The sequence below is a fragment of the Drosophila serrata genome, unplaced genomic scaffold (assembly GCF_035046125.1).
Source record: "Drosophila serrata isolate PLE 108 unplaced genomic scaffold, ASM3504612v1 contig_217, whole genome shotgun sequence".
NCBI classification, from domain to species: domain Eukaryota; kingdom Metazoa; phylum Arthropoda; class Insecta; order Diptera; family Drosophilidae; genus Drosophila; species Drosophila serrata.
The window spans coordinates 2,822,655-2,838,942 of NW_028257115.1; the positions used below are offsets into that span (position 1 = coordinate 2,822,655).

A 16,288-nucleotide genomic window follows, 5' to 3' on the forward strand; every position below is an offset into this window, starting at 1 on the left:
TCGATTCTATATGCAATGTATAAATATTTTAATTTCTGATGACATTATGATGAGAATAAACTTAATAAACTATTAAAAAGTTTTTGTCATTTCATTTTTTATTTTTATTAATTAATTTTTGGGTTAAGTTACATAATTTTTAAAACACCTGACACGTTATTTCACAATTCCGCGAAATTGCTCTTCTAAAAATAAACGATGACTCCCTTGATTTTGTGTTTTAGATAATTTACGATTATAATATTATTAATTTTAAAAGAGAATTTAATTTTTAAATAAATTCTTATGAGTTACAACAAACTTAGTTAATTATTTCATTTAAAAATGAAATATTTAAAGCTCAATTTGTGTTTCAAATTACATAATTTTATGAAACACGTGATATTTCACATGAAAATGTAAAGCTAAAAATAAACACATGACGTCACCTAATGTTTGCATGTGTTTGTGTATTTTGTTGATAAATAAATGAATGCAAATGTTTACATAGCCAAAGTAGAGATAAGCTTGACGCCAAAGTTGCCTATAAAAGCAGAACGGCGAGAGGCCAGAGAAACCAGTCGAATTCAAGTGTTCAAGTGAAACAGTAACAATATTATAAAGAGTTCCAGTAGCAGCAGTAATAGTTCCAGCAGCAGCAGTTAAATTACCAGCAGCAAACATCAACAGTTCCAGCATCAACACCTGTAGTTACAGCAGCAGTTCTAAGGCAGGTGTTAAGTGAATTCCTTATCGAGTCAGGTGTAAATCAGTGCAGAAATGTCGCAATCCGATAACGTGGCACGTGAGCAAACTGCGGCAAATCCGATGCCCGAGGCATGTCAAGGTTGCCGTGGCCAATTGCCACGCTCCACGCCCGTGGAAGTGGAGGACATAGCCACGACCCCTTCGATAGAGAAACTCATCCGGAAGGCCACCATGGCCCAGAAAATGCTGAGCGATGTGATGCAGCAACTCCAGAAGCAGCAGGAATCTCAGGTGTCGCACAAGGAAACCAAATCCAAGGCGCTGCGAAGCTCTGAAGGAGGTAAAAGACGGCACAGGGGACGCAAACATGGTCATCACAGTAGCTCCTCTTCCAGCTCCAATTCCGACCATAGTGACTGCGAGTTGATTACCGCCGAGCAGGAGCCGGTGATCTCGCATAGGAGGAGGCATGTCCGCGAGGATCGTAAGCGCGATCGTTCCCGATCCCGTGGCCGTTCCCGTGGTCATTCTCGTGGCCGTTCCCATGGGCGTTCTCGTTCCAGGTCCTACACCGATTCCCGACGATCCCGAGCCCTGCCCCTGGCTCTGCCCGTTCGGATTTCCGTGTGAGTATCCTGGCTTCAATCAGTATTATCCTTTATCATTATTAACTTTTAAGTGAGCACATAAATAAAAACCCAAAAAAAAATTAATAAAAAATTATCTTATATGAAAATTATTAAAAGAGTTATTATTTCTTGTTATCGGGCGGTTTTTTGTACTTCTTCTGGGGACAATAACAATAACAATATTTTCCAGCATTGGAATTAGGAAGATGTGTACCGATTTCTATGAATTATGAAACATTGTGAAATATTGTTTCCAAGAAATGTATGCCAAATTTAATGCACGAACTATATCTTACAGTATAAAATAAATTATCTTACCTTATACTAAAGTTAACTCCAAAAACTTGAATGGAATAAAAGACACTCCCATTTATTTTTAAATATTTCTTATATTTTTTTAAATGCGGTTTGTTTTTACATTAATAGTTTTTTATTTTGTAGTTGTTGTGCTAATTATATGTTAAACATAAAAATTGTTTCTTCCCCTCGTATAAGTACTTGGTTTTGTTCTCATTTTGATTGTGATCTATTAAGTTAATTTTCTCTTTTGATTTGTAGACTTTGCTGTGAGGTTGCACCTTGCAGTCGCAACTTGCTGTTGTTGTTATTAATAAATTCGTAAAATTCGATGTTGAATGTAATAAACCATTTTCATTGCTTCGTACAAATAAATTCATATAAAAAAGACCGACTAAAACCCGACTGCGGCATTAATGTCGCCGCATCGCAATTGCTATATAAACAAAGAGTGCTGTTTTCATTTTATATTCCAAAAAAAAAGAGTCTTAAAAAAAGTTTTGGGCTGGGACCTGGGCCCAATAAGTTTGCCCCCAAAAGTGAACACCTTAATCTGCGACTTTATGCTGTGGTGTGGATTGTGTGACTCTAATTTGTATGTTCATAATTCATGGCTTCTATTTATACTCGCTTTTCATGGCTTGCATTATTTTATTGTATACTCGTAATTTATGAGAGCTTTTTTCTAAAAACAAATTTTGGCACATGGTTTCCGAAATGGGTTCGATACGTTCGCTCCTTTATCGCTCCTATTTGACTGTTTAATGGGTTCCTTATGCTTTCGTCGGCTAGTTTAAAATACAGCTACGTACTCGTATTACTTGGATTATTCGATACGAACTAAGAGTTATGTTAATTTGTAGTTTGTTTGTCTGCTCCTAACTTGGCTTTCGTTCCTCGCCTGCTGCTGCTGCTCCTGCTTGATTGAGTGTTGTTAATATTTCGAAATTTGATTACGATTTGTATTTGATTCTCCTATCGTTTAATTCGCTTTTAAAAACATTTATCTACAACTCTGTATCGACGAATGAGACGACAGCTTATTGTAATGGAAACACTAATGTGTGGATACTGGCGATATCATGTCATATTATCTATGAATACTGCGTTGAATTCAAATTCAGCTGGCGACATATTCGAGTGTGTGTGTACATCGGCTATATCGAATACATTTAGTTAACATTTTCATTGTGGCTTTACTTGGTTTCTATTTTTGCTTTTATGCTTCTGTTTCTGTGATTTTTTCTCAGTGGAATCATGCATCATTGTCAGTCCTTTTGGGGTTAGATTTTTTGATTATTTACAAAATATACTCAGATACTCTACCTGTACGTGGATTCGCTAACAACTAGATGTATAGAGAGTATTCTTCGATTGTATATATACTATATCTCGAGTATCGGTATATATAGCCTATATACATGAGCACACGACTGTCTCATAACGTAGACACATAATATATAAATATACATTCATATAAATTTGTACACAGCATATATGTATATCTGAGTGTTTTGGTTTAGTTGAAATTTCAAGATTAAATTCCTCGTTTCATCGCTTCATCGGGAGAGCACTACAAAACCGAAACTTACTACTTTAGGAGTAGCTATAGCCCAGAAACACTCATTACAAATCGGGACACATCTATCATATAAGATCATCCTTTCACTCCCTAGACATACATGGGGGAAAACAGTTCAAGTTCAAGTTCAAGTTCGAGTTCGATACGATAGTATTCGATAGCTTTGCAGTTAGTAGTTTGAGTTACAGTTTCGAGTGATTAGTCATTACGGATACTTAAGAGACTACGTTAGTATATGTACATACAACATTTTTGGAAGTTCGACAACTGACCTGGGTTCTGTCTCTGGACACATGCCATTCATATAATATATATATGTGTATACTGTAACTATATGTATAGTAGCATGCACAATCGTTAATACTTAGATATAGTATGACCTCTATAAATACGGGCAGGAGTTTATAATGGGAAGTGTTTGATTCGGTATGCTTTGGTTTGGTTTTGGTTTGGTTTTGGTTTTTGGCTGTGGGTATGGTTATGGTTATGGTTTCATGGATGGTTGGTGCAGAAATTTTGATACTGATTGTCCGAAAGTTTACTTAGTGTTGCTTAGGAGGTTTATTTTTTGTTTTTACTGGATATTGGGGTCTCTTCCGAAAGGGGGAATATAGTGGAGATACGGGGGCGAGGGCTTGGTGGCAAGGTAACAAATGCATTACAAAAATGTACAAAAGGGGAGGCTGATCAATTTCGATTTCGCTGAGACTTTTGGCCATCGGGCGGCCTGCTGGGCTTGGGCCTGGGCCTGCCGGCCCTGTCTCATCCTAGATGCTGATCCTGCGATCAGATCTTACCAATGTCTCAGACGGATATCGAGTAATCCGATTTCTCGCTTAGCAATTTCTGGCCCGGAGCGGGTGAATGTTGTTGTTGACGTTGCTGTTGCAGCGGCTGCTGTTGTTGCGGCTGCGGTGACTTTGAATGCGCTCTCTTGTGTGGTTGCTGCTGGTGATCCTTTGACTGCTGCTGCTGCTGGTGATCCTTCTGTCGCATCTGATGCTGCTGCTGCTGCTGTTGGTGATCGAGCTGCTGCTGTTGCTGCTGCTGCAGCTGGGAGGTGGTGGAGGAGGGCCGCGACCAGAGCGAAGAGCGCTGCCCGAGCTTCAGCTTCTTGATCGTATCCACATCGCACTCGACCTCGGCCAGCTCGATCCGCTCGCCTAGGCCGCTGCCACTGCCGGTGCCACCGCCTCCGTCCTCAGTGCGATGGAAGGCGCCGCCGGCGGCGCACTCGGCCTGCAGCTGGAGCGGATGCAGTGTGCGCAGGATGCCGGCCCTGGATGCGTGTTTCATTTGGGTGGGGAGGGTGGTGGGTGGCAATCGTTGCGGGGTGAACGGGGGTGCAAGTACAAGAGAGGGTCCAGAGTTGGATTTTTTATGGTTTGCTTCTATTTTTTTGTTGTTGTTTGGTTAGGTTCGCAACCACAGCATTCAAGCATTCATTCAAAGTTTAAGACCTAGTGGGTGGTGTTCTAGTCTGGTTGTGTGGTTGGGTGTGCGTGGGTGGTCCACAGTTTTCACGACCAAATGATCAATGAAAGAGCTCTCTTGGAGTCATATTTTCTAGGTATCTCAGACTAATGAAAAGACAGCTATCCTCAAAGTTCAGAAGAGATTCTACTTCAAGCTGTGTAAGGATAATGGTTTAAAATCCTGCTTGATTTGATCCATTTGGTCGCGAGAACTGAGCTTAACGGGCCCCCTCGGGGGGACCACACACCTCACCGTAGGCCAGGTCTCATGTCTGATCTATGGGGTCCATGTAGGTGCAGGAGATTTCGCCGCTGTCGTAGCCGAAACCGTCCATGACCCCAATGGTGCCATCAACATATTCACTCCCCCCATTGGCCGTATCCTATTTGGGCAGCGTTGGTGCTGTGAAGAACTTGGACGAGAGCATGGCCGTTGAGGGATTAAGGAGCGTGCCCTGGAGCTGCGATTGCTGCTGCTGGTGCTGCAGATGGCTGTTGTGATTGTGATTGAGGTTGTGATTGAGGTGGTGCGGCTGTGTCTCATGCGCGGGCATTATGGACTTGTGCGGAATGGGTCGGAATTGTGATGAGGGTGGCATGCAGGCAACCAACGGGCTGGCACCGATCCCGTCCAGACCCAACAGCTCCTGGGCCCCATTGGGCCCAGACTCCAGCTGATGGAGCTTGGGCGTGATCAGCAGGGGCTGCTGTTGCTTCAGACTACTACTGTTGTTCTGGGAGGAGGATGAGCTACTATGCTGATTACTGGGATGGTTACTACTGCTCTGCAACTGCTGCTTGTGGAACTGTTTCTGCTGCTGTGTACTGATCGATGGCGACTTGACCAATGTGGGTATGTGGCACTGTATGGAGTCTTGGGACTTGAAGGTGCTCGATATGGACTTCAGGTTGCCGCCGCGCGGCGATAGAATTTTGTTCGAATTGCTCGATGTCGATGTCGATGGTGTGGCAGTCGTATTGGTGGCTGTGCTGTTGGTGTTCGTATTCGTATTCGAGTTGGTGGTGGTGTTGTTGTTGATCTTGTTGCTGTTGTGGTGACGCGGTGTGGTGTTGGTGGAAAACTGATATTGCTGGTGATGATACCTGGAGCGACCGCGGCGGGGCAATGATTTCTGTTCGGACATTGGTGACAGATCGGAGGAGGTGCTGGACTGTGCTCCATGGTAGATGATGCCTGCACAGGAGCAACAACGGGAGCAACAGATCGGGGTGAATCATTGATGATGGATCGCAGATGCCAAGTGGGAAGAAAAGAACAGAAAACAAAGAGCGGGCTGATAGAGAGTTCTTCGTACTTGTTGCCAAAAAAAGGGGAGTTAAAAAACAGGCTTCAAACATTAAAGAAACTTATCGCTAACTTAGCACTATAATTCACAAATCGGATTGCCTTATACGTTAGTCTTATTTGTCGGCCTGATCTGGTCTGGTTGGTGGTTGGTTGGTTGGTTGGTGTGATTTGATTGTTGGTTTTTGGTGCTGTGTCAGTTTGGCCTACTACAGATATGTAATCGATATATTGTGGTTTGGAAAGTGTTGTATAAGTCTAGAGTCTGCAAGAACAAAGCAACACAAGAAGAGAATTCAGCTGGCTTTAGATTTCTTGAATTATAAAGCCGGGAAAACTGAAAACTTAAAGCGATCACAGTGAAAGCTCTCCGAAATGTATTATATTGGAAACTTTCTTCTGAGAACTTTCACCTTTGCAGATTCTAGTCTTATTCTACTGACATATGATCAGAAATATAGGATTTACTTGACAAATTTTGTTTTCAATTTAAAAGTTACTGATAAAAATTTATTCCTGATATTTTGCCAGTAGAATAAGCTGCATGCCACAAAAATTTATTGATCTGAGGCATCCCAAAAAATCCTCCCCTTTTAAATCGACTTGAACTTACTGTGCTTGATCTTGCCCTCGTGCTGATTGGAAGACTCGGTGCGACTGGAGGTCAGCTGGTCCTGATCCGACTCCGATTCCTCGCTCTCTGGCTCCGTCTTCCGCGAGTGACGCCTCCGGTTCTTGGACTGCACATGGAACGAAGTGGGAGATTAGTCTGGAACTGGATCTACCGCCGGGTAGGTGGCAGCTAGCGACTACAAAAGCGCCAGGGGAATGGAACGCTTTTTCAAACACAAAAAGAAAGGGTTTACTCGAACTCAAGATTGATTGGAGGTGACACATGACACATGAGGCCGGGGGGCATGACATGGACCCCCTCGGTGCATGGTTTACGGCATTGCAAGTAATCAACTGAAGAGGGGAATGGGTAAACCGGGATACTAGGAACTGGAAACTCTAAACTGAAGAGGGCAACAGAATACACGAGCAGAGAACAACATAAAAAGCACGTAGTATGCAGTACACTTAGGAAAATCACTAATCGGATGCCTTGAAGGCATACGGATCGAGTGGAGTAGAGTAAGAGTAGAGCTAAAATCAAAGAAACGAACAAACAAACGCACGATATTATGGAACGGTGAGGTCTGATAATAATTATGAATTGTCTTTAGTGGACGTTGGTGGTGGTGGTGGTGATGGGTGGTGGTTGGTGGTTGGTTCAGTACCGCGGCTGGTGGTGGCGACGAGCAGCCCTCGGCCAAGGCCCGCTCGTGGTACATGAACGAGTGGAGCAGCGTATTGGCCGGCCCGCCATGATGTGGCTGTGACATATTGCCTCCAGCCTCCGATAGCTGGAAGGTGGCATACGGCGAGATGTCCTCGGAGGTTTCTGTGAAATATGTCCCCCAGGCGTTAAACAGAGCTGATCGAGTGGATATTATAGAATATAATAGACATGGAGGGTCACAAGAAATCCCAAGGGAATAATGAAGGAACTGATTCCTGGAACTCCGATTTAAAGGGTTTTTTGTTTATTAAAATACTCAAATCCTTTCAATTTCTGTGACAGACCCCTTCTTAAACCCCGACACTTACCTGGAATCTTGTCATTATTCTGCATGGAAACCTTGTGAATAGTGGCATAGTAGCGCTCCCTTTGGGCAGCCTCCGAGTTGGCCCTATTTTCAAGGGACTCCTTCTGAATATGGGTGCTTTGCTCTGCAATCGGTTGTTGTGCATTTTTTAGCACTAAAACAATTAATGGATCTCTGCATTAACACAAGTATTTTTCATTGGGACTTACTGTGCCGGTAGCAGACGATGACCATGATGATGGTGCAGATCATACCGGAGAATGCCGCAATGCTCGGAATGAGCAGATTAATGTTTCCCAATATCACAGTTGGTCCCCGATGGCCACGATGCACTACGTCCGCTGACGGCGGATCACCATCCTTGGTGAGCGTGGCAAAGGAGAACTCTGCCTGGGACACACCAGCCACGTTGTGAGCCTCCATGCGAAGATGGTAAAGGCTCGATGGTCGTAGGTTGTTTACCACTACACGACGTTGTGGTTTGATAGCATTTGACACTGAATGCAAGGAAAATATGGAATATGATATGATATGACCAATAAGTAACTAGGATCAGAAAATAACTATGATGTGTAATTAACTCTAAACAGTAAGTATCTATGATCAGTAAGTATGTATGACCACTAAATATGTATGATCACTTACTAACTTTGAGCACTAATAAACAATGACTTGCAACTTTTGTAACAACACATTTCTGATACATGGCCGGCAGCAGTAGCTTCATTCCGGGGATGTTAGAACAATTTGGGAATCATATGCACAGATGTGCGAGATTTGTTTTGGAACAAATTTAAGAGCAAGCTATTTGAATGAAACTGTGGAGGTACTCTTCTATATAATTTTGCTAGTATACAAATCGGACCATGGCGAATCGGTTGACTATATATAAAGATATATATAGCTGACATAGGAACAATCGGGCGATTTATAGAACTATGCTCAGTAATTAAGTATGAGCAGTAAGTAACTCTGAAAAGTGATTATCTATGACCAGTAAGTAACTCTGAACAGTGAGTATCTATGACCATTAAGTAACTATGATCAGTAATTATCTATGACCACCAAGTAAGTATGATCAGTTACTAACTTTGAACACTAATAAACAATGACTTGCAACTTTTGTAACACAACACATTTCTGAGACTTGGCCGGCAGCAGTCACTTCGTTCCGGGGATGTTAGAACAAGTTGGGAATCATATGCACAGATGTGTGAGATTTGTTTTGGCACAAATTAAAGAGCAAGCTATTTGAATGAAACTATGGAGTTCTTCTTCTATATAATTTTACTTGTATATAAGTCGGAGCTTGGCAAATCGGTGGACTATATATAAAAATATATATTGCTGCCATAGGAATGATCGGAAAATTTTAAGACAAACAATTATAATTTTTCTAGATTATCATCAAATTTGATATATAGCCATTATATATAATTCTAAAATTTTGGGTAAAACTCACCCATGACCCAATCCTGATCATTTTCTTCGGTGATCATCCGATATTGCAGCACAAAGTACAATATCGGACATCCGTTGTCAGGCCAAGAATGCAGTCGGACCAAAAGCGAGGTGGAGTTGGGCGCCAGCAGAGCTGTAGAGGCGGGCTGACCCGGCGACTGTCCCTGGGTACGCACATGTAACATGGTGCTGGAGGATGAAGTGCCCACCTTATTCTGGGCACTCATGTAGACCTGGTAGGTGCTGCCGCATACCAGACCCTTTAGCTCATGGCTCGAGGCATGACGCGAAAGCTGCATTTCCGCTGTGTTGCCATTTGTTTTCCGATAGAAGAGCGTATAGCCAGTGATGGGTGCATTGCCAGTGAAGCCGCACTTCCAGTGCATCAATATGCTGCTCGAGGTGGCACTGGTAACGTAGAGAGTTGGAGGTGAAGGCGGCACTTGAACCAGGAGCATGTGTGTGAGACGATCGGTTCCGATGCCATTGTCCACCTGGCAGCTGTAGTTGCCGCTATCCTCTAGTTCAAGATCGGAAATAATCAGATCACCGCTGTCCAGCATCTGGGAGTTGTGAAGGCTTCCCTGACGAATCACCTCATCTCCTTTAAACCAATCCCGTTTGGGCTTGCCCACCGCGGTGCAGGGCATGGTAACAGTGGACCTGAAGGGACGCACCACAGGACCGCCGAAGGAGATAATTCTGGCCGGCACCCGGTTGGTGGTGATCTGTGAGGCCACGCGGGAACTCTTGCCCTCGCCCACCCGAGTACTGGCCGTCACCCAGAACTGGTACTCCATGTGAGGATGCAGACCCTTTGCCTCGTAATAGGCCTGTTGTGATGGCAGACTCCTCTTCTCGTTGTTCAGCTCCTCGCGACCGTTCACCACGCGGGTGTAAAGACTATACTTGGTGATTACCCCATTGGGCTCTGATGGCGCCAGCCAGGAGATGTACAAGGATTGAGATGAGCTGGATACCACTTTAATGTCTGCTGGTGCCTCGGGAACATCCTCCTCGCTGTGGCAGAACAGGGGCTTTGAGAGGACTCCGTCTCCCATTCGAGTATGGGCCAGCACCTGGATGCTGTAGTTGGTGTACTTCCTCAGACCTGTCAGCACCATGGTAAGAGCTGTGGTCTTTCGGGACTCCACCTCGTCCTTGCTGGGCTGAATGTCATCGATCATGGGTTCAAATATCAGTTTATAGCCTTGGAGTAAGCCGTTGGTGTGATAGATTGGCGGAGGCTGCCAGGACACCTGAAGCGACTGGGAGGAGAGAGCTGCACAGCGCACATCCTCTGGCGGGCGACTGGGAACTAGTTGAGAGAAGAATTATATAAAAAAGTTTATTAATAAATGTGGTATAAAATATTTATAATATAATATAAAATTTATAATAACAACACACCATCTTCCATGGTCTGAGATGCGGTGGGCTCCGAGAGAGGTCCTGGTCCCACCTGGTTAAATGCCTGCACCACCACGCTATAGCGTGCAAATTTGGCCAATCCACTAAGCAGCAATTCGCCATTTCCGCCATCGCCATCACCCGAAACGGAAGTGAAATTATACGCCGTATTTCCTGAACTAGCCAGCTTATAGCCCACATTATAGCCTTGGATGTCGCCATGTCGTAGTTCCGGCAATGGAGCCACCCAACTAATGAGCAGCTCCGTGGAAGACAAAGGTCTGGCCGAGAGATTCAGTGGTGGACCTGCCGGTCTCTGGGGCTCAGTGCGAACAACCAGCTCCTGGCTGGGTGCACTGCGTCCGGCTGAGCCTTCGGCAATTACCCGGAAAGCATAGCGGGTGGCAGGTTTGAGGTTCTCCACCATGGCATTAAAGGTAGGCGGATCTTTGACCTCGATCTGTTGCCATTGTTCTACGAAAAGAGCTGCCGATGGGAAAACTATAATTACAAGGGAGTTTTTTAGAATAAATTAAGGAAGAAAAATGGGGAAAAGCTTGCAAAACTTACGATCTGCCTCCCGGAACTCCACCAAATACTTGGTTACATCGCCAGTGCCCAGGGATTTGGGCTGCCATTTGAGATTTACCGAACGACTGGTGATCATGGCCGCCTCCAGGACACTCGGTGGCAGCGGTGGCTCCTGGACTTGAAGTTGAACCAGCTGCTGGTCGTTGCCATAAAGATTGCTTGCCCGGCAAAAGTATGGCCCACTGTCGGTTGCATCCACCGTACGGATTTGCAGTTCCGCAGAGACTCCATCCGGTGTGGCCTCCTGCTTGACTGAGATCCTGAAAGCAAGCAAGCAATGTGGCCGGGATTACTTTCGCTTCCTGCACTCCGACCACTGAGGGCACTCACTTGTAATTGGTCGACGGGTTCAGGGTATTCTTGCCCGAGCGCATCCACACGATGTTTATCGGCTTGTCGCCACTTACGGCACACTGGAGCAGGGCCGTATCGCCCTTCTTCACCATTACCGAGCGGGAAGTGGATGAAAAGTACGGTGAGGCTGCAAAAAGGCGCACATTTTCCCCCATTTTAATTACGGCCGGGCATTCCTCCAGGGGGGGAGCCCCAAGCATTGCAATTAACCAAATTGCCAGTCCTGCTTCCCAGTTTCCACTTCCTCAACTCTCAGGCCCTTCACAGATACTCACAGTTCACTTTCAGCTGGATGACCTTTCCGATGCCGGTGCCGATGCCATTGTTTGCCTGACACAGATAGAAACCCTCACGATCCTCTTTAACGTGTTGCAGCAACAAGGAGCCATTGCCCAGGAGTTTGGTGAAGGGACGTTCCCGGACCTCCTCATATTCACCGGATTTGCTGCCTGGAAAGTAAGAGAGAAGAAGTCGTTACTTTTATGAGTTGAGAATGTTTGCACCTAAGAATACATTTACATAAACTATGATTTAAATATTCCATGGAATAAATATCATATCTATTGATTTCAAGATCTCACCTGTGGCCTTTTTCCAAACTATACTGGGAGTGGGTACCCCCTGGGCCTGACAGTGCAGCATTATGTGACGATTCCGCTCCACATTCGCGTCCACGGGCTCGACTATCCAGCGAGGCGGTACTACGGGGCGTATGAGTGATATGCAAAAAGCAGTTAGCATCGTTTGGAAAAAGGGTTAATCAGGGGCTGTTGAACGAATGATTTAAATCAAAACTGCTAAGACATACAGTAAAAGTAATGGTTCTTAGAGAGAGAGAGATATATAGAGAGGTAGAGAGAGACAGAGACAGAGAGGAAAAGTGAAGATTTCTGGCAAAGTAAAAAACGGCAGAAAAGAATTTTGCTTTTACGTTCTTAAGATTTCCATTAGTGCCTAGCACAAATGGTAAAACTGGTTGAATAGTGGTAGCAATATAGTAGGAACTGTTTTCAACTAATATACAAAAGGATAGTTTGCTTTTTGGGCTTTGGTTTTGCTTCAAAATCAAATACAAAAATAATTTTCATATGCAACTCAGTCAAAAAGGTAACAAAAATGATAGATAATATTGGTACTTTTCATGTTTAATGTCGTTTTAAGGATAAATCGTTTAGGAGAATCGTTTTGGGAGAAATTAATTAATGCGATTTGTTTTTGTTTTGGTGTGCAAGGATTTAAATTTTTGTTTCGATTCCTTCGTTTATCGCTTTCTCTTTTGTGTGTTTTTCATTAATTCGCCCACGCTCTGTGCCTCGCTGTTCGTTGTTCATTGTTTCGTACAACAAAATCGCAAAAAAGGCTTAAATATGTTCTGATACAGTCGGCGCATAAATTAAATAACAAAGGCATGCCAGAAGCGTAATGGAAAATATATATTTGCATAGAAATTATAGAATGCGCAAAATAAATCGAAAATTGTGTGTGAGTTTTATAGTTTGGACACGCAGCTAACAAAACACGTGAAAAAAGCGAACGGATAAAACGGAATTTTAATAACAATCGCCCATGTATATCCGCCATTTCCATGGATTGGCTTTATTTTTTCTCGTTTCTCAATAAATTATAAACTGTTTACTTAGCAGCTGCATTTAATTGCCAGCCTTTGTTTGTGCAGCGCTAACGAAATGAAAAATGTTAATTAAAAATTAAGCCCGGACAAGGAACAAATTATAGAGAGCATAAATGAAATTAACATCTGGGCCCCCCAGGCCATGTATTAATTAAAATGATTTCTGGTTATTAATATTTTTGCATTGGATTATTTTGCATAATAAAAAGCGTTTGTGGATTCTTTTCGGGGACAGCCTTTCTATAATTCGAATACGAAAAAAAGGAATAAAAATCTTTGCACTCAACAACAGCAGCAGAGAAGCAGCAGCAGCGGCAGCAGCAGCGCAGCCTGGGAAATGTGGGAAATGGAAAGTGGAGCAGCATTGGCAGCATTGGCAGCATACTCGTAAATAAATTAAATTTCGGAATATTGTGTATGTCACAAGCTGGTCGCTTAGCAAATGAAAATAAATATAATTGCCCACCCCCAAAAAAGGCTGGCTGCCAGGCGGGGAAAGCTTAACGGAGCAATCTTTGTGTGTTTGTGGGTGTGTGTGTATAAGTGTCTGTGTGTTCGAGGAGCGGAGGGGAAAACCCAAAAACGAATTAAGACCGGGGCTTAAGAACCGAGAAAAACGAAACGAAAACGAAAGGAAACCAAAAGTGGAGAGCAAGCAAATCATAAATAAATGGAAATTAAAATTCGTTTGTCACAGCACTACGCGCATGCAGATGATGGCACAGAGCAAACACAAAAACAAACCAAAAATTGCAATTGCAATTCTACGCACATTTATGGCAAAGTACAGTCCGCATGCAGAAACAAAAGGTGCAGCACAGCAGAGTACCGTTAGCCGCTTGCTAGTGAAAAAAAAACATAAATAAACATTCATTCTCAACTACATTAGCAAATACTGCGAAGCTTTAAGTTTATTATCCGTTGCTTTTCGGTTGGTTTTTCCATTTTTCTTTTTTGTTTATTTTTCTTGCGGTTTAATTCATTTTGCGCTGCAATAAGATTAGGTTTAAGCGTTTTGTCACTCACACAAGCACACAGGCAGACTCGGGCAATCAGGCACTCACACAAGCGAAAGGGTTCAGTACACCGAAAAAAATGGCAGAGCATAAGTCAATTTACAAGATTTAGAAGCCTAACTAAAATTGCAAGACCTTAAAGCGCCTTTTAGACTGCCCAAAAAAGTAGGCAATACGATGTACCCCTGCAGGATACCAAAAAATACCAATTTAAAAAAGGCAATATTTCAGGATTTCAAATAACCAGTGATAGTATAGTCATGTATATTCCGAATCAGAATTAAATTCTTAATTTATTAACATAAAAAAATAAAATAATAAATTTTTGATAATTTTAGCCAATTATTCAAAATTTTATAAAGAGTAACATCGTTAATGTTTTTACAATTTTTGCAATTTGAAATTTTTTAAATGTTAAGTGGAGTATGCAGATTTATTACCCTAATCAAAAGTATCACAGAACAGCTTTCTAAATTAAAATGGGAGCTATTTTGACTCAGTTATAGATTTTTTAAACTTTAATTTATCTCAAAAATATTTATATAAGACCGAATTAATTTAACCAATTAATTGACTTGGGAATTTTAAATATTTCTCAGATTTCTTAGCCATTTCTTGTCGGTGTACAGATATAGAGTAAGCGTTTAGAGAGAGGCCAAAACCAAATTGAAGCATAAGCGCGTGTTTCAATAGCATCTTCGGAGCTCTCCGGTTGGCTGTGGATCCTGCTCCTTTAGTGGAACACAATCCATTCTTTTGCAGCGTTCGCCTTGTTTATTCGTTCGTTAATTAAGCACAGCACATTGAGCATAGTAGATGGAGTAGATGGAGTGGAGTGGAGTTTTCGGAAGCTGCAAGTCAAGTCAAAAATGAAGAGAGGAGCCGAGCGGAGCCAAGAACAGAATAAAAAAAGGGGGGAACAAAGGAGCACTGCAATTATCCTGCAGGCGGGCAGCAACAGCGACGTAGATGGCAACCGAAAAAAGGTTCTTTTTTTTAGCGAGTAAAGCAAATAATTCTTAAAGCAGCTTATCTTTCCATGTTTATGCATGAGTATTTTGTATAAAATTATAAATTACAGCTAATCACGAATGCAGTGCACCCTCCGAGGGATGGTACTATGAAATATGATTAGGAAATACCGCCAATTAATTTCCGCCCGGAGAGTGCACCGTAATTTATGTGTCGTGTCTAGGGCCGGACTTGTCGTATAAGAAGCCATTTTAAATAATATGCAGCAAATCAAAATGGATATATTCATAAGCTTTATACTTAGTTTTATGTTAGATTTTGGTTACGAAGCGCATATAAGAAGCAGTGCAGTTAAACGGTTTACCTGGTGAGACGGTTGTCAAAAAAACCCACAGCGTGCCAAAGCGACTTAAGGGTGGCGGGAAAACTCTTAATTGTAGATTAGTGGGGTTATTTTTTTCTTGGGGTGTTTAAAGCGGGACATTTATTTAATCTTATGATAGGGGGTTATCGTTTTTTATTCGGGGTTGTTTGTGGGTTGGTTGGTTTTCTTAGTGAGAGTCAAAAAATCAAAGCACCTTCGGGCTAGGGCAACGTTCAGTTACTCCCGGAGCTGGGAGCAGAGAGCTCCAAAAAAGCTGGGTTAGCCTAGTTTCTTTTGTTGTTAAAAATCAACCAAAAATTATATATATCATCAACAACTGAAAATACCATTAAAAAGCTCTTCTTGAATACATCAGCGGGAAAGCAAAAAGTTATTGAGGGGGGCAAAGTGAAGATCGCTTAGTTCATATTTAGTGTGTTGTTGTGTTTGGGTGTGTGAGACTGAGAGTAATTCTATAGTCATAACTGATCAAATCTGGATTGTTTTATGACATAAAATATATAATATACCCTTTGCCTTATGTTGTAAAACAATTTAGTAAGGGATTGATTTGATTCAGATTCAAGTATTGTTAAGAAATATTCATATTATTCATACTAACTTTAGAATTTTTACTTATTTTCCTATATCTGAAGTTATACAGGACCTTAATTATTATGCATAAAAAAGTATTTACTTAATAATAATAAAATAAATTAATCCTGACGAATGTTTCTGAAAGATCAAATTAAGTGCATCTTAAATTCTTAAAATGGCTACTATCTCAGTTATAAAAATATCATTAAAAAAATCCAGATTAGCTGATATTATGACTATTTAATTAATCCCTTTCCATGTAATGTGT

General features: G+C 42.3%; 2 protein-coding genes across 7 annotated transcripts in view; one reads left to right on the plus strand and one right to left on the minus strand.

The window, feature by feature from the left end:
* Positions 1-102: 102 nt before the first annotated feature.
* Positions 103-2,198, plus strand: LOC110187560 (uncharacterized). 2 transcript variants are annotated; one of them, XM_086829740.1, is made up of 2 exons: positions 553-1,027; positions 1,083-1,423. In XM_086829740.1, exons 1-2 carry the CDS (start codon positions 760-762, stop codon positions 1,112-1,114), a joined length of 300 nt encoding a protein of 99 aa, XP_086685866.1. In that variant the 5' UTR covers positions 553-759; the 3' UTR covers positions 1,115-1,423. The 2 variants fall into 2 exon arrangements, with proteins under 2 accessions (XP_020812611.2, XP_086685866.1); XM_020956952.2 differs by having other exon boundaries at positions 103-2,198.
* The window catches only part of Dscam2 (Down syndrome cell adhesion molecule 2), a 35,467-nt gene continuing 20,864 nt past the window's right edge, over positions 1,686-16,288 (minus strand). For 2 of the 5 annotated variants that reach the window (XM_086829743.1, XM_086829742.1), the window contains exons 11-22: positions 12,023-12,142; positions 11,717-11,890; positions 11,418-11,568; positions 11,067-11,347; positions 10,497-10,982; positions 9,088-10,404; positions 7,835-8,122; positions 7,627-7,779; positions 7,257-7,420; positions 6,590-6,716; positions 5,775-5,865; positions 1,686-4,474 (exon numbers count right to left, since the gene is read on the minus strand). In XM_086829743.1, the coding sequence (XP_086685869.1) occupies positions 4,000-4,474; positions 5,775-5,865; positions 6,590-6,716; positions 7,257-7,420; positions 7,627-7,779; positions 7,835-8,122; positions 9,088-10,404; positions 10,497-10,982; positions 11,067-11,347; positions 11,418-11,568; positions 11,717-11,890; positions 12,023-12,142 (3,827 nt within the window). In that variant the 3' untranslated portion in view covers positions 1,686-3,999. Of the gene's footprint in view, positions 6,242-6,589; positions 6,717-7,256; positions 7,421-7,626; positions 7,780-7,834; positions 8,123-9,087; positions 10,405-10,496; positions 10,998-11,066; positions 11,348-11,417; positions 11,569-11,716; positions 11,891-12,022; positions 12,143-16,288 lie in introns of all 5 variants that reach the window. The other 3 variants (XM_086829746.1, XM_086829744.1, XM_086829741.1) reach the window with 2 other exon arrangements.